Source organism: Pleurodeles waltl, chromosome 12, assembly GCF_031143425.1.
Source record: "Pleurodeles waltl isolate 20211129_DDA chromosome 12, aPleWal1.hap1.20221129, whole genome shotgun sequence".
Lineage (NCBI taxonomy): Eukaryota > Metazoa > Chordata > Amphibia > Caudata > Salamandridae > Pleurodeles > Pleurodeles waltl.
The window spans coordinates 48,538,103-48,560,429 of NC_090451.1; the positions used below are offsets into that span (position 1 = coordinate 48,538,103).

A 22,327-nucleotide genomic window follows, 5' to 3' on the forward strand; every position below is an offset into this window, starting at 1 on the left:
TCTGCTTTTAAATTTGTCACTGTAGGCCAGTGACTTAATTTACCACTTTCAACTGGCATACTGGACCCCCCCCTTATAAGTCCTTAGTATATGGTACCTCGGTACCCAGGGCATTAAGGTTCCAGGAGATCCATATGGGCTGCAGCATTTCTTTTGCCACCCATAGGGAGCTCAGACAAACCCGTATACAGGACTGTCATTGCAGCCTGCGTGAAATAACGCACGTTATTTTACAGCCGTTTTCACTGCACTTTAATAACTTATAAGTCACCTATATGTCTAACCTTCACTTGCTGATGGTTAGGTGCAAAGCTACTAAGTGTGAGGGCACCCTTGCACTAGCAAAGGTGCCCCCACATAGTTCAGGGCCATTTCCCTGGACTTTTGTGAGTGCGGGACACCATTACACACGTGCCCTACACAATGGTACCTCCGAATATGGCCATGTAACATGTCTAAGATCATGGAATTGCCCCCCATTCCAAATCTGGCATTGGGGAGCCAATTCCATGCATTCTGGGGGCTCCACCATGGACCCCCAGTACTGCCAAACCAGCTCTCTGGGGCTTGCACTGCAGCTACAGCTGCTGCCATCTCACAGACAGGGTTCTGCCCTCCTGGGGTCTGGGCAGCCCAGTCCCAGGAAGGCAGAACAAAGCATTTCCTCTGAGAGCAGGGTGTTACACCCTCTCCCTTTGGAAATAGGTGTTACAAGCTGGGGAGGGGTAGCCTCCCCCAACCTCTGGAAATGCTTTGAAGGGCACAGATGGTGCCCTTCTTGCATAAACCAGTCTACACCGGTCCAGGGACCCCTTCTCCCCTGCTCTGGCAGGAAACTGGACAAAGGAAAGGGGAGTGACCACTCCCCTGTCCATCACCTCCCCAGAGGTGGTGCCCAGAGCTCCTCCAGTGTGTCTCAGACTTCAGCCATCTTGCTTTGCAAGGTGTGGGGGCACTCTGAAGGGCTCTGAGGGGCCAGTGCCAGCAGGTGACGTCAGAGACCCCTCCTGATAGGTCCATACCTGATAATGTAGCCAACCCCTTCTCAGGGCTATTTTGGGTATCTCCTGTGTGTTCTCTTCAGATTCTGCTTGCAAGTTTCCTTCAGAAATCCTCTGCAACAACTTCAGCATCCTCTGAACTCGGATCAACTGCAGCCTGCTCCAAGAAACGCTGTAACTGCAACAAACTGTCTACAAGAGACACTTTTCTTCAGCAACCTCAGCTCCAAGTCAGCAACTGCAACAGTTTCCACGGTGTGCATGCTCTGGGGAACTCCCTGTCTTCATCCTGCACCAGAAGGACCGAAGAAATCTCCTGTGGAGAGACGGAGTCACTCCCCTGCTCCAAACAGGCACCTTCTAAGGCGACGCCCGGTACCCTGGGACTCCTCTCACAGTGACGAGCGTGCTCCTAAGGACACAGAGGGTGGACATGATCAACATAGACTGAGGTCCTGCTGATGCAATTTGGAGGATGTAAGACCTTGCCTTCCCCGAAAGCGACGGTACCCCTGTGTACTGCTTCTTCCTCGCCTCCTGAAGCCTCTGTGCACTCTTTGCAAAATTCCTTTGTGCACAGCATGGCCCAGGTCCCCAGCACTCCATCCTGCGACGCTCAACTCGCGGAGTTGTTCTCCGGCGGCGTGGGACCTTCTTTTGTTGTGCTGCATCAACCGTGTTTTGCACCTCCTTTGAACCTGTATCCTGCGGTTTCTGTGGCTGCTGGCTGGCATCCTGAGGGCTCTCTGAAGTGCTGAGAGCCCCCTCTTCCTCCTCACACAGAGTCCATCCAGCGCCATTTTGATGCAAAACGCACTTTTGTCGTAGCCAAGGCTTGCTGGTACCTTCCAACACGAAATCTCGTCTGCAACGATCCTCACGCTGTGGGACATCTTTTGCATCACGCAGGAACCCGCTGGCATCTTCCTAGGGTCCATTTCTGCAGTCTTCGACTAACCAGGGACTCTTCTTTTGCACCCTCTTCTGGGTTGGCAGGGGCTCCTGTCCTTCCTGGAACTTCTTTCGACTTCTGGACTTGGTCCTCCTCCTTTGCAGGTCTTCAGGTCCAATAATCCAGCAGTTGTTCTTTGCAGACTTGGTTGGCTGCTACAAAATCCCCAAAACGAGGTGTAGTGTGTCCTAAGAAAATTTGCAGTACTTTACTCCTGCTTTTCTGGGCTCTGGGGTGGGGTAATTTACTTACCTTTACTGTATTCTTCCTCTCCCAGCGATTCTGCACACACTACATTTGTCTAGGGGGGAATTCGTGATTCACATTCCACTTTCTTAGTATGCGGTTTGTGTTGCCCCTAGACCTATTTTCTCCCATTGCATTCTATAGGATTTCCTACTGTTTGCATTGTTCTATGGCTATTTACTTGTCTAATTTTGGTATCTAGTGTATATATTGTATATACTACTTACCACCAGAAGGAGTATTGTCTCTAAGATATTATTGGTACGGTTACCCAAATAAATACCTTTATTTTTGGTAACCCTGAGTATTCTCTTTACTTGTGTATAAGTACTGCGTAACTATAAGTGGTATTGCAGGAGCTTTGCATGTCTCTTAGTTCAGCCTAAGCTGCTCTGCTATAGCTACCTCTATCAGCCTAAGCTGCTAGAACACTACTACATTTCACTGATAAGGGATAGCTGGACCTGGTATGAGGTGTAAGTACCCAAGGTACCCACTACAAACCAGGCCAGCCTCCTACAGCATGTTCCTCCTGTTCTGTCAGAGCGAGAAGCCAGACAGCTGGACGCTTCTGGTAGGTGGATTTTTGCCTCATCTAGCGCTGCCTTGCGTTCAGTCAGCACTTCCTGTGTCCTTGCTCGCTTCTACCATGTATTGTGGGACTCAGTAGAGTGCATTTTGCCTTCTCTGCCTGAGGAAGCAAGGAATGTTATGGTTCCCTTAGGACGGGATGGTCAGCAAGCTGCCAAGCTTAGTATCCGATGTGGTATGGAACCAGCAGCTTCGTCCTTGTCCTCGGTGCCCGTGGAGCCCCCTGACTACATTTCTGTAGTCAGTTTGGCACCTGTGCATGGCTTCCACCTTCCGTGCCTAATTCTTCTGTACCAGCTCCATTATCAGCGCCAAGATATGACTTGCCAACTCTGGTGGTGGTGGCACCCTCGACTTCGCTCAATGCCCCGATTGTTATCTCTCCGTAGTTGATCTTTGACCCTCCTGATGTCGAGGTCTCACCCTCTCTGTGTTGGAAGGGCTATGGCTTCTTCAGTGGCTCTGCGCCAACGGGCATGGTTGCGTCCCTCCAATTTTTCGAACGCTGTGCAGGCGTCTTTACTTGACATGCCTTTTGATGGCACCTCCATTTTTGGTGCTCATACCGACTCAGCTTTACGCCGCATTAGAGATGCTCATGGTGGAATTCAGTCTTAACGCCTCCTGGGGGTGCATGGTACTCCTTTCTGTTGGTTTCCTTCCTCTATTCAGGGGCAGTTATTCTTCCCCTTCTGCGTTTTCTTTTTTTCTACTGCCTTTATGGGCAATGTGCTTCTTGCTTACAGTGTCACACCCGGTGTGGTGTCCCTGCTGCTCACAGGTGCTTTTTCTTATTATATTCCAGCTTCGTTGTGCCTTAGTTGGTGTTCCTGTATCTGCAGGTACATGTAAATGTCTATACCTAATGTCCCTGTTTTGGTCTCTTTCCTCTTACAGAGGGTTTTATGTGGTCTCTGCCTATGGGCGTGTCGCCTAAGAGATTTGCTGCCAATGGGGTTCTTCCTCGTGTTACGTTGTTTTCAGTTCCCTGCTCTTGAGACCAATCGCTGTAGGCTTTTAGCCATCTCTTAATGTTGGCTGGTCCCTATGGGGACCTTCTTCGGTACTTCTAGAAGTAGTTACTCTTAGTTCCTTACATGAGTAAAGATCTCCACTGGTCTTTCCCTTTGAGATCTCCACTCTGCAAAAGGTACACTATACCCCATTTTAGTGCCCCTATTTCATGCCTGGTCTTTTTATTGCAGGCCTTCGACCCTTACCCTGAATAGCTGTCACTTACCTGCCTTACTTTCATAATAGTCCTACATTATGATTGTGTATGTACTGCCTTTGTACACACACACACACACACACACACACACACACACATGTTCAATGGCATCTGTAGCTGCAGATACACATGCTGTGCACTGTTCCTGCCATCTAGTTTTGGGCTCGGAGTGTTACAAGTTGTTTTTGTTCGAAGAAGTCTTTTCGAGTCACGGGACCGAGTGACTCCTCCCTTTCGGCCCCATTGTGCATGGGCATCAACTCCATCTTAGATTGTCTTCTTTCCGCCATCGGGTTCGGACGTGTTCCTCTTCGCTCCGTGATTCGAATCGGGAAAGTATTAAAATCATCAAAAATCCATCGGTATTGTTGCATTCGGGAACAATCTTCTATCGATACATCGGCACCGATGAGACAACCGCATCGGCGGCCCTTCGGGGCTTCCACGCCCAGCTGAGGCCTGGTCAGCCTGATCACACCCGTCGTCGAAGCCTCATGGACCGGACCCCCTTCCGTTTCTGTCAGACGTGCCACGCCAAGTATCCTTATACAGACCAGCATCAGGTCTGTAATCTGTGTCTGTCACCGGAGCACAGAGAGGATACCTGCGAGGCCTTTCGGTCGAAAAAGACCTTGAGAGATCGGAGGGCGAGGCGCTTACAGATGGCGTCGAAATCGTGGCAACACCTCGATGTCGAAAAGGATGAGATGGCTATCTCCATCCAGGGATCGGAATCGGACGACTCCGATGGAGACCGACCTCCAACAGCGGGCCAAAAAGTGAGTACGCCTGCCCCGACCCAACCCCAAAGTCAGCCAAAAAAGCAAAAGGCCCCGGGACGCCACTGCCCGAAGGCCATGGCTCGACCCACAAAAAAAAGCGGTGACCAAGCAACACCTTCGACACCGAAGAAGGCCAAAATCGTGCCGAAGTCTTCCGACTCGAGTCGAGAAACCGGCGTCGACAAAAGTCTACATCGACTGGTCGAAATCACCAAGCCTCGAAAGAGCCTTTCGGAGCCGAGGCCAACCATTACCATGGGTATTTCGGTGCCAAGAAAGCCGGCTTCGGAGCCGAAAAAGGCCTCTTATACAGAGGAACATGGGCTCTCCAAACAACTGAAGGAGAGGCACAGGTTTGAAGAGGAGCTGGATGTTGAAGAGTTTGATCAAAGTCAACCAAGATTACAGATCCAGAATGATACTGGAAGGATTCAAACTGTCCCTCCTCTCAAATTTAAGAGGAAATTGGCTTTTCAAACACAGGCAGAGACTGAAACTGATCAGCCAAGAGCAAAAGTGGCTAGAGAGAAGTCACCAACTCAACATTTCTCGCCAGAAATATCGCCACCACACTCACCACAAAGGACAGGGTTGCCATTTGGCACGCCAACTGCACAGTCACCCACACATACTGTGCAAACACAGGACGATGTAGATCCCTGGGACCTTCACAACCCCCTGGTTTCAGACAATAGCCCTGAGTGCTACCCCTCAAAGCCATCTCCTCCAGAGGGTAGCACCTCCTATACACAAGTCCTGGCCAGGGCTGCGACATTCCATGTCACTATGCACTCGGAACCATTGGAGGATGACTTTCTTTTCACTACCCTGGCGTCCACGCATGCGTCATACCAAAGCCTGCCTATGCTACCAGTCATGCTTAAGCATGCACAACAAGTCTTTCAAGAGCCGGTCAAAGGAAGAGCATTCACACCGCGGGTGGAAAAAAAAGTACAAATCATCCCCGTCGGGTATTCCCATATCTCGACGATTGGCTAATAAAAGCCAACACTCAACACCGGTGTCAAAATCACACGCAGTATGTAATAGATACCCTACACAAACAAGGTTTTTCTATAAGTTACCAAAAATCTCACTTGCAGCCATCCCAACTACAACAATACTTGGGAGCAACACTCAACACACAAAGAGCAATTGCCACTCCAAGCCCACAGAGAGTTCAATCGTTTCAAGCTATGGTGTCAAACATACTACCAAATCACCAGTACACAGTCAGATTTGTCATGAAACTACTAGGCATGATGTCCTCATGCATCGCTATTGTCCCAAACACACGGCTACACATGCGGCCCTTACAACAGTGCCTAGCAACACAATGGACGCAGGCACAGGGTCAACTTCAGGATCTAGTGCTGATAGACCGCCAAACACACTTTTCGCTTCAATGGTGGAACCCTGTAAATTTAAACAAAGGGCGGCCATTTCAAGACCCAGTGCCTCGCGCCATTATCACAACAGATGCTTCCATGATTGGGTGGGGAGCACACCTCAACAATCACAATATACAAGGACAGTGGGACAATCGAGAAAAACAACTACACATAAATCACTTAGAACTACTAGCGGTCTCTCTAGCACTAAAAGCTTTTCAACCCCTTCTAGTCCACAAACACATTCTTGTCAAAACAGACAATATGACAACAATGTACTATCTAAACAAACGGGGGGGGGGGACACTCGTCACAACTATGCCTCCTAGCACAAAAAAATTGGCATTGGGCAATTCACAACAACATTCGCCTGATAGCTCAATACATCCCAGGCATTCACATTCAGTTAGCCGACAATCTCAGTCGAGATCACCAGCAAACTCACGAGTGGGAAATACATTCCCAGATTCTACAGGATTATTTCCACCCCTGGGGGACACCATACATAGATCTGTTTGCAACAAAACAAAACGCAAAATGCCAAAACTTCGCGTCCAGGTACCCACACCCTCAGTCCAAGGGCAATGCTCTTTTGATCAATTGGTCAGGGATATTTGCTTACGCTTTTCCCCCTCTCCCACTCATTCCTTTCCTAGTCAACAAACTGAGTCAAAACAAACTCAAACTAATACTCATAGCACCAACGTGGGCTCGCCAACCGTGGTACACCACACTGTTTGGACTTCTTAATAGTACCTCACATCAAACTCCCAAACAGACCATATCTGTTAACACAACACAAACAACAGATCAGACACCCCAATCCAGCATCCCTCAACCTAGCAATCTGGCTCCTGAAGTCTTAGAATTTGGCTATCTAAACCTTTCAAATGAGTGTATGGAAGTCATTAAACAGGCAAGAAAACCAACAACAAGGCATTGTTATGCTAATAAATGGAAAAGGTTTTTTTCTACTGCCAAGCAAACCAAATCACACCGCTAGATGCCTCCATACAAAACATTGTGAGTTACTTACTACACCTACAAAAAGCAAATCTCGCTTTTTCTTTCATCAAAATTCATCTCACTGCAATCTCTGCTTACCTGCAGATTAAACATACAAAGTAACTTTTTAGAATCCCAGTTATTAAAGCCTTTATGGAAGGACTAAAAAGGATCATACCTCCAAGAACCCCACCAGTACCCTCGTGGAATCTTAATATTGTACTTACACGTCTCATGGGCCCACCTTTTGAACCCATGCATTCTTGCCAAATCCAATTCTTGACTTGGAAGGTAGCATTTCTAATAGCCATCACTTCACTACGAAGAGTTAGCGAAATACAGGCGTTCACTATCGAAGAACCATTTATACAAGTACACAAACCTAAAGTGGTTCTCCGCACAAATCCAAAATTTCTGCCAAAAGTAATTTCACCATTTCATCTAAACCAAACTGTAGAGCTCCCAGTCTTCTTCCAACAGCCAGACTCAGTAGCAGAAAGAGCACTGCATACATTAGACATAAAGAGAGCACTAATATATTACATAGACAGAACAAAATCATTTCGAAAAACTAAGCAATTGTTTGTTGCTTTCCAAAAACCCCATGCTGGTAACCCTATATCCAAACAGGGCATAGTCAAATGCATACAGACCTGTTACCTTAAAGCTAAAAGAGAGTTACCCATTACACCAAAGGCTCACTCCACCTGAAAGAAAGGAGCAACAATGGCCTTTCTAGATAACATACCAATGACAGAGATTTGTAAAGCAGCCACTTGGTCTACACCTCATACATTTACCAAACACTACTGTGTAGATGTGTTAGCAACACAACAAGCCACAGTAGGGTAGGCTGTACTAAGAACATTATTTCAAACAACTTCAACTCCTACAGGCTAACCACCGCTTTGGGGAGGATTACTGCTTTGTAGTCTATGCACAGCATGTGTATCTGCAGCTACACATGCCATCGAATGGAAACTGTCACTTACCCAGTGTACATCTGTTTGTGGCATGGGACGCTGCAGATTCACATGCGCCCTCCCTCCTCCCCGGGAGCCTGTAGCCGTTTAAGTTTCATTAAAAATTTTATATATTTAAATACAAACTATGTACATACATATCTATTCTATTGCATGGGCATCTTTAGTATCCTCATTCTACCACTCCTACCTCACCCTATGCGGGGAAAACAATCTAAGATGGAGTCGACGCCCATGCGCAATGGAGCCGAAAGGGAGGAGTCACTCGGTCCCGTGACTCGAAAAGACTTTGTACCACAAGGTCAGCGTGCCTTTACCTTACCCTTTTCTGCGAAGGATTCCTCTTAATCTGGGTATGGGTTCTTGTCTTATTAAAGACTGCTGGCCCGGCCTCTCAGATTATGTTCCCTCCCTTCCTTTGTGCCACTTTTCTCCGCTGGGTTCCGGCAGTTGGTGCATAGGATTCCTCTCCTACCGCTTACTTAATCCTTCTCTGTCGGATACAGAACAGTAGAAATGTCTCTTCCTTTTGGTGGCAATTTCTCCTTCCTGACGTATTTCGTGATTTTGTTCAGAGTGGTAGTCTCTGTATTTACATTTCCTTCGACCTTGCACACCCCTGCAGGTCCCATGCTAGGAGTCAGCAGGAATCACCTGTGGCCTAGTGGTCATGACCCTCATCCTACAGGTTTAGGGATCCATTCCAGGTGTGGCAGCCATTATCTTGGCCTTTTATGGTGGTGATTGTCTCCTACACCAATTTCCCAACTGGTCATATCCCTCTTTTCTTTTGTTACGGGGTTGCCTTTGATAGCACCTTTCTTTTTCTTTGAAGAGGTGGTAGGTCTAATGTAAGCCTATGCCTGAACCCTCTTTATTTTCGGGGTTCAAGTCTCTCCACTGGTAGCAACATGTTATACCATTCTTTCCATTTCTGTGTCTCCGTATATATGTATGTCTACATATATATTAGGTTTTAGACCTCTGTCTTTATATGGGTATCTACGTCCGTACCTCCCTGATATCTAACTCCTTTTCGTTCTATCTGTCTGTGTGCAGGATGGAATTTCGGCATTTCTCTTCTGCCCTCTGCATCCACCATCTGTTGTGCACATGTGGGGGGACCTTGTATTTAAAAAAAATCAAAAAAAAAATCTATCCATTTGGGCTCTGTTTCACTTCTCGACACCTCCTCTGTTGGTGTTCCCGGAGAGGTGCTATCTGTTTTTCGTCTTTTTTATTCCTACTAGCGTTCACTTTTGCTGATGATTTTGCTTCTGCATCCTGATGAGGACACTTGCAGGCATCGCTCCTCTTCTTTAGTTTTTCTCTATGACTCTCCTTTTTCTGGTGTTCGCTCCCAATTGTCTCAGTGCTTTTGCTATAATCTTGCAGATAGTGGGAAGGATGGAAGTAACAACAAGAACTGCCGACTGTGGAGCTGAGTAACTAGGTTCCAATCTCTGCGTTAGCTCAACATCCTGTGATTTTGAGCAAATCACTTATATCCCCATGTTGGCCACAAATGAATATGTCCTTGTGTGATATAGCTGGTGCTCATGTAAGCGCTTCAATACCTTAGGGTCGAGATCATGCTATGTATATAAAACTGCAAATTGGAGCATGGGATCTCTGCATATTCTATTAAAGATTAAAAAAATTAAAAAACAAAGAAGGTCCCTGTCACTTTTACAGGCCCAGCACCTTTCCCTATAGCTATACCTGTTCATTTTCCTCTTAATCCTTATCTACTCTGGTCCCCCTTTTCATTGCCATGTAGTCTGCTCCCTGTGGCATTCCATGGAAGGAAGGTGGCTCTGCATGTACTATACCAAAATGAAGTGTATGGTGTGTACAGAGACCAGGGGTTCCCCAGAGGCTTAACAGAGGCTAAAGTAGATAGTACTAATGCGCTCTTTTGTGGTAGTGTGGTTGTGCAGTTAGGTGTCATTAGCAAAACAAAATGATGATGGACAGAGTGCTGACAATGCAAACACTCACCCCCAGTCACAGATCTGGGTTTAATCCATCGTTTTTTTGCTGCCCATGCCATTCCAGTTTGGACCCAGCCATATGCAAATCAGTCTTGACCCTGTTCCCTATGGGAACAGTCCAGCCCGAACTGCCAGGCCAGGCCAGGTCTTCCCTGGACTGAAAACAAACATCCTGGGACCGGTTTTGGGGTTTCACCCCTCATCAGCCAGGCTAGCTTGAATCCAGTGGCATGGGAAGCACGGGACCCACGTCTGGGCATACCCTTCCCACTTAGGGTGACATTAGCAAAACAAAATGATGATGGACGGAGTGCTGACAATGCAAACACTCACCCCTAGTCACAGATCTGGGTTTAATCCATTGTTTTTTTGCTGCCCATGCCATTCCAGTTTGGACCCAGCCATATGCAAATCAGTCTTGACCCTGTTCCCTATGGGAACAGTCCAGCCCGAACTGCCAGGCCAGGTCTTCCCTGGGGGACCCACGTCTGGGCATACCCTTCCCACTTAGGGTGACATTAGCAAAACAAAATGATGATGGACGGAGTGCTGACAATGCAAACACTCACCCCCAGTCACAGATCTGGGTTTAATCCATCGTTTTTTTGCTGCCCATGCCATTCCAGTTTGGACCCAGCCATATGCAAATCAGTCTTGACCCTGTTCCCTATGGGAACAGTCCAGCCCGAACTGCCAGGCCAGGTCTTCCCTGGACTGGAAACAAGCATCCTGGGACCGGTTTCGGGGTTTCACCCCTCATCAGCCAGGCTAGCTTGAATCCAGTGGCATGGGAAGCACGGGACCCACGTCTGGGCATACCCGAGTGCTGACAATGCAAACACTCACCCCCAGTCACAGATCTGGGTTTAATCCATCGTTTTTTTGCTGCCCATGCCATTCCAGTTTGGACCCAGCCATATGCACATCAGTCTTGACCCTGTTCCCTATGGGAACAGTCCAGCCCGAACTGCCAGGTCTTCCCTGGACTGGAAACAAGCATCCTGGGACCGGTTTCGGGGTTTCACCCCTCATCAGCCAGGCTAGCTTGAATCCAGTGGCATGGGAAGCACGGGACCCACGTCTGGGCATACCCTTCCCACTTAGGGTGACATTAGCAAAACAAAATGATGATGGACGGAGTGCTGACAATGCAAACACTCACCCCCAGTCACAGATCTGGGTTTAATCCATCGTTTTTTTGCTGCCCATGCCATTCCAGTTTGGACCCAGCCATATGCAAATCAGTCTTGACCCTGTTCCCTATGGGAACAGTCCAGCCCGAACTGCCAGGCCAGGTCTTCCCTGGACTGGAAACAAGCATCCTGGGACCGGTTTCGGGGTTTCACCCCTTGGGTGTATCAGAGGGTAGTGCAAAGCATTTGTTGTAGATACAAGGCAAGAAATGAGGCACACAATGACTAACTTCAGGCCTATTGTTTTTATAGAGCAAAAAAATATATTTTGTTACTTTATTACTAGAACCAGAAGATCTTTGTTGCAGGTAAGTACAGTTGCGTTATCAAGCATATGTATCAAAGGTACTTTGTTTGGTTTTTGCAGATAAAGCAGTTTACAAGTAAGTAACACTTTTCAGTTTCAAAAGTTGATAGTGCAATTTTTCATAGGAATCAATGGGGTCCTTGGGGCGGGGGGTGGGGTTTTGGGAGTGTTAACACGTTTAACATGTAAGTGCACAACTTACAATACCAGTCTTCAGGAGTTAGGATGTCCACAAGTCAAATTTTAGGCTGACCCCAAAAGTGCACCACCAGCAACACTGGTTGGTTGCAGAGGTCAAAGTTGGCGTCCAGTTTTCAATGGAATCCTATGAGGACTGTGGATGCTTGGTAGAACGCAGATTGCAGGTATGTACCCGCGGTTCCAGGACACAGGCCTGGTGGGGGGTGGTTTAGGTCCGCACCGAGCGGGGGGGGGGTTTGAGGGGGCACATGTCAAATCAGTTGTCATCTTTGCAGTCCCTCTTTTTTTTTCTTGATGTCACCAGGAATCTGCTGAGTAAGGTTCGGTGTGCTCCTAAATACTAGATTTAGGGGCGTTACAGGGGTCAGAGGACAGTGGCCAATGGCTAATGTCCCTGAGGGTGGCTACACCCTTCCTGTGCCCACCCCTTTGGGGGGTTGGCACATTCCTAACCCTATTCGTCCCTCTCCTCCAAACAAGATGGAGGATTCTGCAATTAGATGATCACTTCAGCTCTGGACACCTTAGGGATGCCCTAGCAGTAGTGGTCACTCCTCCTTGTTTTTCCTGATTTTCCCGCTGGACCTGCTGCCAAAAGTGGGGCTTGGTCCGGGGGGCTGGCATCTCCACAAGCTGGAGTGCCCTGGGGCACTGTAAAAGGATGCCTGAGCATTTGAGGCTCACCGCCAAGTGTTGCAGTTCCTGCAGGGGGAGGTGTGATGCACCTCCACCCAGAGCAGGCTTTGTTTCTGATCCCAGAGAGCACAAAGGCTCCTACCCCATGGGTTCAGAAACTTGTCTGTTAGTGCCAGGCTGGCTTAGACTGGTCAGCCTTACACTAAAGCGTTGGGTAAAGTACAGGGGACATCTCTAAGATCCCTTCTGTGTGCTTTTTACAGTAAATCCAACCCTGGCATCAGTGTGGGTTTATTGTGCTGAGAATTTTGATACCAAACTTCCCATGCCTCTGTGAAGCCACTATTGAGCTGTGGAGATCATAATGACAAACTCCCAGCCCATGTACTCAATATGGCCACACTGCACTTACAATCTCTAAGAATGGACTTAGACAATGTAGGGCATATTGTTCATGCAGATATGCCCTCACCTGTGGTATAGGCCTGCTAGAGGTTTGCCTTATCTATGCCACAGGCAGTGGTTTGTGAGTGCCATATTGACTTTACCTTTTTCTGTCCCCCAGCATACACAGTCCGAAATGGCAGTTTGCATGTGTTTGGTGAGGTGTCACTTAGTGTGGCACAATACATGCTGCAGCCCTAGGGACCCTCCCTGGCCACAGAGCCCTTGGTACACTGGTACGTTTTACAAGGGACTTAGCTGTGTGACAATTGTGGAAACAATGGTACAGTTTAGGGAAAAAACACTGGTGCTGGGTCCTGACCCACCTCCTGGGGTTATATTGCTTTGGTATCTATTCTAAGGTAAGGAATCTGCAGCTAGTTGTCTCTGTCAAATGAACAAGTTACTTACCATCGGTAACGCCTTATCTGCTAGTGACATAGATTAGCCGCAGATTCATTACCGATTTCACCCCCCCCCCCTCCCCCTGTTTCTGTGAACTACTTTATTTTGCCTCACTATGCCTTGCTTGGTCTCATCCTACCAAGCATTTCCATTAAGTGGTGGTAAATCAAAATTACATATTTTTTTCTCTTTTTGGCACACTGTTCGAATGCCACTTTCAATGGTGGCTCGCTTTGTTCCGCAGATTCTAGTCACAGAAGAAACTGACACCAGCCAGCGCATCGGAGGAGGGACTATATGTACTCCGTCAACGTCATATACGGTGGACGACGTCGATACGGAGTCGCATGGCACCCTCTACCGACACGCTGAGGTACTGCTGAATTTTTTTTCTTGATCCAGTCTGGTGCCTTAGGAGAATTTTAAGGTAAGGAATCTGGCTAGTCCATGTCTCTACCACATAAGGTGTTACCGAAGGTAAGTAACTTGGTCTTCATTACGTCTGCATTTTTTTCTAGCCTTCCGGTTTGTTTTTTGTCAAATTTGCTTTAATTTATCATGGAAATGTAGTTGTTATTGAACACTATGCTTTTCTCCAAAATTCTGAAATAAACGCAAGGCAAGGGTCTTGATATCGCAGTCTTTTATTGTTAGTGATTAATGCAGTACTTTTTACTTACTTTAGCATCTGTAGACTTGAAACAGCTGCTTCCATCCCGGCTATCCGGTAAAGACGATGGCACCTTGAGAAACAGAAGATCTGCAAGTCCCAGCCTCGTAAACATGCCGTTTCAGCAAGGTGGGTCCAGTGAGTGGTGTTTTCTGTTTGTTAGTTTTCTTTCTTTTTTTCTGGTTGGTGGTGGAGGCAGCCGGAGTACTGTGAGCTTTTTAACAGGGCTTGGATTTGAAAAAGTGAAATCACCTGTTTGAGGAAACCTTTTAATGGCTCGTGGTTAAAGGTAGAAGGACTTGAATATCATCTGATATCACTCAGGGAAGTCGGTCACTCAGGGAAGTACAATAAATGGTATACATGGGATAAAGTAGGCTCTGCCGTACGATAAAACAATATTTCAAGTCGCTGAGGAGTTCTGTGAACTTACAGTGTAACAAGGCCGCAAATGGATTTTCTTTATAAGGTCATGGAGCTCTGAGGTGACTTGCAATATCCCTGTAATGATTGGCAGAGGGTACTCTGTTCCTCATTATACATGGTCACACGTCTCCCATCCCACGAACTGCTTAAATCCTGGTGTGGTGCTCGTTCATATGGAAGAGATAGATGCTCGTAAACATGAATAATAACAGTAGACGCAGTAGTGCAGAATTAAAGGCACAAAAAGCAGTTTCATATGTTACAAAATGGCATTCAAATCAGTTTAATACAAGTCAGATAAAAGTGCAGCATCTCAGAATCTGCAGAAACGTGCAGAGAGATTCTGACTTTCCTGTAATTACCTAAAGAGTGTGTTGGCATAAACACCTTCTTTCTTCTCAACACTGTTGATCTAGAAATCTAGAACCGGAGGAGGAAAAGCCAGGTTTCCCTGTTCGACCTTTCTTCTGGGCTGCTGGCTCTAGCAGCATGCACTGTGACATCAGAACGCAACTGTAATAAATTATTACAGTTGAGCGACTACCTGCTTTCTTCAATACAGAAAAATAGAGACATCAAAAGTTGCATGTAAAAAGGGCAGTAGAGACTGACTTTTATACAGAGATTGCATGCTCACATGTATTATACGTCTTCTCTTTTGACAAGCTTCTCGTAAATCCTTGTACAGCTGTATCAGATAGAGCCTATTGGTCAAGATAGTTTTGCTGTAAGAGACTTTCAGGTTAATCATAGATGGGGCAGGACATCATGTGATTTTTTTCTGAGATTTACGAGAAATATTGATTAGTTACCACTTTTTACAGATCTTTTACTGAATTTTTCTTCTTCAAGCCCTTTCACCCTACCATGTTTTTCATGTGATATGCCTTACGTTCATTAACAAGAAGTGGCATTTCACGTGCAAAGACAACAAATTCAGATAGTGCTCATTTAAAAAAAAAAAAACTTGTTTCTCAGAATCTAAAGTGACTTCGCCATTGAGGGAATTGCAGTCCAGTCAGTAAATTATTTGCTATCTGAATCCTAGTCCTAATCTACCCACTTGCTAAACTTTTCAATTTGATCAGTATAACACTTTTTTATATTCTGCTTAATTTTTCATAGTTTCAAAGTATTTGGAGCAACTGACAAGGGAGCCCCTACAGGTGGTAGATGATAGATATTTTAAATAGTGCAGTTTGTGTGATCCCTTATGTGAAGTGGGATGATAGATTTACCATACGCAAATGATTCTCTTGAGGACACTGAAAACAATGGCTCCACGAATGTGGGTGTTCAACACCAATTCTAGAAAGCCAGTTTCATCTGTAGCATCATGGAGAATTTTTAATCTTCGTCTGTCATACCTTCCGGAATCTGTTTACCCACAGAACCCAACAAATCTAAAAGTTTGGTGTGTGAACTATTTAAATCAAAAAAGATGATTAGGCAGCAATGGCTTCGGCCATGTTTTTTTGACGTGTACTTTTCACTCACCAGCTTACATTAAAGGACCCTTTCTTCCAGGTTCGGTAATGGTCTATACTGCTAGGAAGAGCGCTTTATGCAGGAGACAGGAGGTCGCCCAAAACAAGTAAATATGGTGGTCCCTCTGGAACAAAGACGGCGATGGGAGCTGCTATGGTCTGGCTTGTCGCCACTTTGTGGGACTTTGAGCATGTATGATTGTCCCTAATGTCAAGAGATAGAAGAACCCTCCTAGTATCTGGACAAGCGTCCATCCAAGGAAACATGCTTGGTTGCAACTTGAATTTCAACGTCATCCATTCGAATGTGCCATTTGATGGCGAACATCTCTTTGGTCAGCAGGTAGATGACATTTTGGAGAAAAAAGTCCCGGGCAGAGAGACAGCCAAGCCTGTGATTGCCACTTAACTAGACCTTTGGATGAAATTATTTTTGCCTTTAGGAAATTCAGCACATATTACTTTTTCCCTCTATCTGCAATTATTTAAAAACCATCTGGTTTGTTTTTGCATTGAGCTGTCACTTTGGCTTTTATTTTTATAATCTGTTGTAGGCATGCTTGGGTGCATGCTAGGACATGATGGGCACAATTATCACCTTAATGACTAAATTGTGTTTGGATTATTGCGCTACTCGGGTATCCTACCTGCTAAGGAGATGACTGCAGCCTAATATTGGCTCCTGTGCCGAGGCACAAGACTGTGCTGTTGATTCTGTGGAGTGGACAGTTTCGGTTTACTCCTCTGAAACAGTGACTACTTTTGCAGTGTCATCGTGGAAGGCTGTTCTTGGCACAAATTACTCCTTTTATTAAGATTACGATCACTCAATATATTCTTTATTTCTGATGTTTCAATTTGTAAACGTCATGTAAGACAATTTTGAGAAAGAGGTGTAGTGGGAACATTAATTATGATTAAAAATTAACTCTATATTTCATTTTATTACCTCCAAAATCTGTCTCTTTCAGATCTTTCTGGCATACCTGAACCCCACCCTGAAGCACTTTTATCGCCTCCGAGTCTGCAAAGACCAAGTAGCTCTCACGCCCTCTCATTGAGGGTCACTTCTCCACCAGCACAGTCACCCGGCGACGAAGACGGCAACAAGGAGGATGTGATTTTCTTTTGAAGGGTACCATCTTCAATGTGGCTTTGTAGATCCCATTCACACAGAGAACCAAAAGGAATACTTTAATAAGACTATTACTCAGTGCGGCCTCAGCGGCTCCCTTGCCCCCCCACTACTGACGATGACTCCTTGGAATAGGACTTTATTTGTGAGCTTTTCTCCTGCTGAAAACAGTGAAATCAGGGAGCGGTCGTTGATGTTGCAAACACAATGTTGCTGGTTTTAAATCATGAGACCTTCCTCGTCATTTGTGACATAGATGTATAATTGCAGAACATCTAGAAATATTGTTATATGATTCACTTTCTCTTATAAATATGCAGTAGCCCTACATGTTTGTATATGTGTGTTTGTATGATTTTATCTGTTTTTATAAGAAAGCTGTTGTCGATGGTGGCTGGCATAGACGTTAAAGAACACTTTTGGAAGAGGACCAAGGACGGTTCAAGAGAAAAAGACGATCTGATGCTTCCAGCACATTCTTAAGTGTTAGCAGATTGTCTTGTCTATAGTGCCTTGTGGTTACTGTATCCAATAAAGTGTTGGCTGTGATTGCACATAGAGTATGCAGCTGGACACGCTTGAGCTTGTGTTTTCGAAACCGTGTAAGAGCTGGTTGAAGCTCTGAAGAGATATTCGATTTCTGACCTTAGTTTTGGTTCTCCCTACCTTTCACCCCTCATTAGTCACAAAGTTTTCCTCAGCAGACGTTCTCAGTTAAGCTCTCTTCAGGAGTTGTGTATTTCTGGCAAATACTTTCAGCTCTGTATTCCCCTCTCTGTAGAATTGAATCCACAAGATTCATGGTGTAAAGTCGCTTCTGGTCTCCTCGTGATCTGATCTTTTCCTCAGCTGAAAAGGTCTCTAGTTGCCTCAGTAAATTCTGATACAAGGTCTGTTGAAAGTCATTGATTCCTGTCAGCCGGCTGTTGTGATGTATGTTCATCTTGTTTTGCTCTTTGAGTTGTAAGTGTCCGCTTCTGATGGCTATATAATGTTTGTGAGGCAAGAATGAACCATAATTGGAGCCTCATACAATATGGTGCTGCGGTTCAGCTGTCAATTGTTTTCTAAACCATGGCTTAGGCAAGTGTCAAACGGATAGCCCATGGTTCCGCGGTTCTCTGCTCTTTGAATTGTGCTTTTCAGTGCAGGAAATGTTTGTATATTAATTTTGAAAATTACATATGTATCTCTTCGTAGAGCTGTTGAATGGGTGCAAAAGCTTGGGAAAAATAAACATTCTGATCCATTTACCTGCAACAGCCTCTGAGTCAGTGGGATTGAGGAATTAGAATGCAGTCTGTAGAGCAGTGGGATACAACCACATATTGCTGAGTTTGTGCGACCACTCTCTCACCTGACATCATCATCATCCGTCCATGTCCTTCCTGTTTTATTTAGTGATCGCAATCAGCATTTTCCAACACTGGGATCTTCATTGATGTTAAAAAAACATGTGAATACATTTGAATATATGCACCTGTCTGCGAGATTCCTATCTCCTGTCCTTGTATGAATGCCAGAGTTATTACATTCCTTATTAATTCAAGAAATTCCATTGTAGGGAAGCCCAGGTTCCCTGATAGTCTGCAAGTTGATTTATTCCTACCCAGCTCTTTGTTCCGAAGCTCCCTCATCCGAGGGCTCTGAAATAGAATCAGGGATGAGCAATCCGTTTATTAGTACCTTTTAAAATGAATCTCAAGCACTTTGAAAAGTTAATTCAGCTCAACTAATCTCCCATGTATCTCCCGCGTTTCCAGTTGTACCAATTTGAATACGCCCTTATCGGTACCTTTTGATTGTCTGGCTCCCGAACATCTCTGACCAATGGTGATACATTTCAAAGCATTCCTAAGGTTTTACCAAGCAAAGATCTCTTTCACAAGTTACTTTTAAATCAGTAGCTTGTAGATACAATAAACTGATCTAAAATCATTACATTCCGAAACCTGTGTGTTGTCTCAACCATTTGTTACAAATAGTTCTCATTTATGGTATCAAGAGAGTTCACTCTGATACTTGTTCTTTAGTGAAGCTCCCTCTACCTGCAAACAATTCAAGAACAAGAATGGAACAGGAAAATTATATTCTGAGTGGTGTAATCCCTGTGGTTTCCTTGAACAACTGACCGGCTGTCAGAATAGCCTGAGTTGCTGTAACATTTGTGATGGATATTCACGTCCTGCCCTATACTTTTTTTTAATAGTCTTCAAAGGTTCCCCTGTTTGAGGGACCTGTATCACAACTGCTGGCAGATTTCGAATTATTGCTTTTAATGCTGCTCAGCTCTCATCCTTGTAGCCGGCCACAAAGACTGCATTGTAGATTTTCCATTAGCCTCAACATTCAGCGGATGGAAATGTAATCTGCCGTGCTGTAGAATTTCAAAAGTGTGTAATATTAGCTCCTCAGCTGGCCATTCGGAAGGATCTCCGAATGTCATTTGGAAGTATCTCCGAATGCCATTTGGAAGGATCTCCGAATGCCGTTTGGAAAGATCTGCCAATGACGTTTGGAAGGATCTGCCAATGCCGTTTGGAAGGATGGAAAGATCTCCTGATGGCATTTGGAAGGATCTCCGAGTGCCGTTTGGAAGGATCTGCCAATGCCGTTTGGAAGGATCTGCCAATGCCGTTTGGAAGGATCTGCCAATGCCGTTTGGAAGGATCTGCCAATGCCGTTTGGAAGGATCTGCCAATGCCGTTTGGAAGGATGGAAAGATCTCCTGATGCCATTTGAAAGATCGCTGATTGCCATTTGGAAGGATCTTCAAATGCTTATCCTCCTCGCTTGTTCCTTTGGGAGTCAGACTCCATGACGTTAATATCTTTCTCATGGTTCCTATTTATGAACTTGTCGCCAAAGTGGCTTGTAGATACTGGAAAAAACCCAAAGGGATTTAACTTAGTGAAGTGGAAACTGTGGTACACAAGTAACACTGCATTGGTGTCTCTTGGTATTTGTTTTAAAAAAGCACTAGTGTTTTCCTGTTTGATAGGTCTGTCAAGGAATAGATCAGTTATCCTGCACATTGCTTATTTACTCCTACCCCGTTACCTTTTTGAAACTCATTGCTTTGTCTAAGGCTGGTCACAGGAATGCTTTTTTGTGCTGTGTTGTAATATTTTGCTCAAAGGAAACAGTGTTTCTTTTTAGCTTTAAAATAAATACATATTTAGCAAATTTAAGGCAGATCTGAATTACATGAAACAAGAACTTTCTTCCCATGCGGTCATCTTGTTTGCCATTTCAGTATTGTTTTAGATGCCTGAAGCGCCTCTTGTCCTGTACATGACCCGTGCCTTCCGGAATAGCCTTGGCTTATTGTTGTGCATGGTGGTGATTAACACACCTACAAGTACTTGAAGCACCAGGACCACGCAGGATAGGCCGTCATCACCGTTATAAAAACATAACTTATTTTCACTACATTATTTCCTTGTAGTGTGGCATTGCAGAGCTACACCTGTTTATGGTACGCTAATTGTGAGGCTAGCTGGTAACCCACAGCCCAAAGGGAGGATCCCGTTTCCAAGAGACCCTACAAAATTGTACGTTTGTTGCCATTTATTTCACCGGAGTTGACAGAATAATCCTGCACGGAGTCAAGGAAGTGGTTCTTTCCATTGTAATCTTGCACTTAGTTATTGTGCAATTTGAGATTGATTTGCATAAGTTTTGCTCATAGATCTGTCCATAAAGTGCAGCCTTCTGCTGCTTTTGTTGTCTGCAAGAGAAGCTTTTTTTAAAGTGTTTATTTTTTGTAATGAGGAAGCAGTAAGAATGTGAACAAAGGTGCCTCCATTGTTGTTCCACGGTTACCATGATGTCTTTTGTGTATAAGGTAATCGCTGTGTTTGGAAGTTTCGTTTGAAAGCCATATGTTACGATCTAACCTTCAATATCTCTTTTGAAGCTGAACACAGGGTTATGGTGTGCCCCTGCGCACTCCCACTGTTCACACTCAAACACTATAGCAAGCCATTTGTAGCATAAAGACACCCAATAGCCTTTCCAAAGTGTCATTGTTTTTTACTTGAGCCCATTTCTCTGCCCTGGCTTGTATATGTAAGAACATAAGTGTTCAGGGGGTAAAGTTAGGCCAAGCAGTGGCCGCTGCCATCATCAGCAGCAATGTGAACATCGATCTGCCTTGATGAACCCTAGGAGATATGCCTTGGGCCAGTACTTGTTTCACCCGAGTCTCCTTTTGTTGGTGTGGTGTTATAACTGTTGACAGTCGACTTGTCTGTTCACAAGAGAAGACCCTGCAGGATAACAAGTGCCACTCCTGTGCGGGTCCATGTTTACTCCTCCCCTGTGAAAGCGGAGTCCCGGTGCCAGCGCTGTCAGCTGGCCGATGCACATCTTTCACTGTAAAAAAAAAGGCCTCTTTAGAATTGCTTATTTGTATGTAAACTCTGTAAATATTTAATCTATACTGCCAAGTATGCCATCCACAGCTGGTTTTAATGATGCTTGCGATGGCGAAAGTAATGTTTATAATCTGTTAATCTGTGCACTTTTGTATGATAAATGTAAAGGAAATTTTAGCACACAATTTTTTTTTGATGTAATTGTTTTTTTTTTTTTCTTTTTACCATGATTATGGTTTATCCACAGCAGGGCTGAGAACCCTTGCTTCAGATTAAAATCATAGCAATAAAAATGGTTGAAAAACAGTTCTTTATCTATTCCGATGATGTTTGTATTGAATATGGCCAGACCTCTGACTTAATTTGACTGTGTTGTAGACCATTGGGCGTGCAGGGAACCGTTTTGTGTAGTGTTTTTAATATTTTGTTTTCCTGCAAGTTCTGTTCTGTTGTGAGGGAAAATGCCAGTGCTCATAAAAAGGGGAGCGGGGTGGTGACCCTGCAAGTTGGCTGAAAGTGTTCCACTTGTGTTTGTAAACCACAAATGGCAGCAGATTCAAAATCTCCTTTAGTGCTATTTCGGCAAATCCAAGTTACTGTTACTGCAGCCTCACCCATCCGAACATTTGCATTTCTGTGTTCAGTATGATAATGGGAAAGATCTCCATAAGAAAGGTATCATTTACAAAGTGATTCAACTCATTTTTAGGTCAAATGGAAGCGTAAGTTTAAGTATACTTCTTCTGTGGACTTCCAGCTATTTAATTTGTTAGTTTCAGTGTCATTTAAAAATCCTTGCTTGCTAGTGGTCATTCATACCTCTTTGCCCCTCCTTCTTGTGTATGAAAGCAGGGACCAACTACTGTGT

General features: G+C 45.1%; 1 protein-coding gene across 3 annotated transcripts in view; it reads left to right on the forward strand.

Moving 5' to 3' along the window:
- The window catches only part of ARHGEF18 (Rho/Rac guanine nucleotide exchange factor 18), a 389,375-nt gene extending 367,610 nt beyond the window's left edge, over positions 1–21,765 (forward strand). For all 3 annotated transcript variants that reach the window (XM_069215795.1, XM_069215794.1, XM_069215797.1), the window contains 2 exons: positions 14,048–14,161; positions 16,917–21,765. In XM_069215795.1, coding sequence (XP_069071896.1) covers positions 14,048–14,161; positions 16,917–17,077 — 275 coding nt within the window. In that variant the 3' untranslated portion in view covers positions 17,078–21,765. The remainder of the gene's footprint in view (positions 1–14,047; positions 14,162–16,916) is intronic.
- Positions 21,766–22,327: the final 562 nt, after the last annotated feature.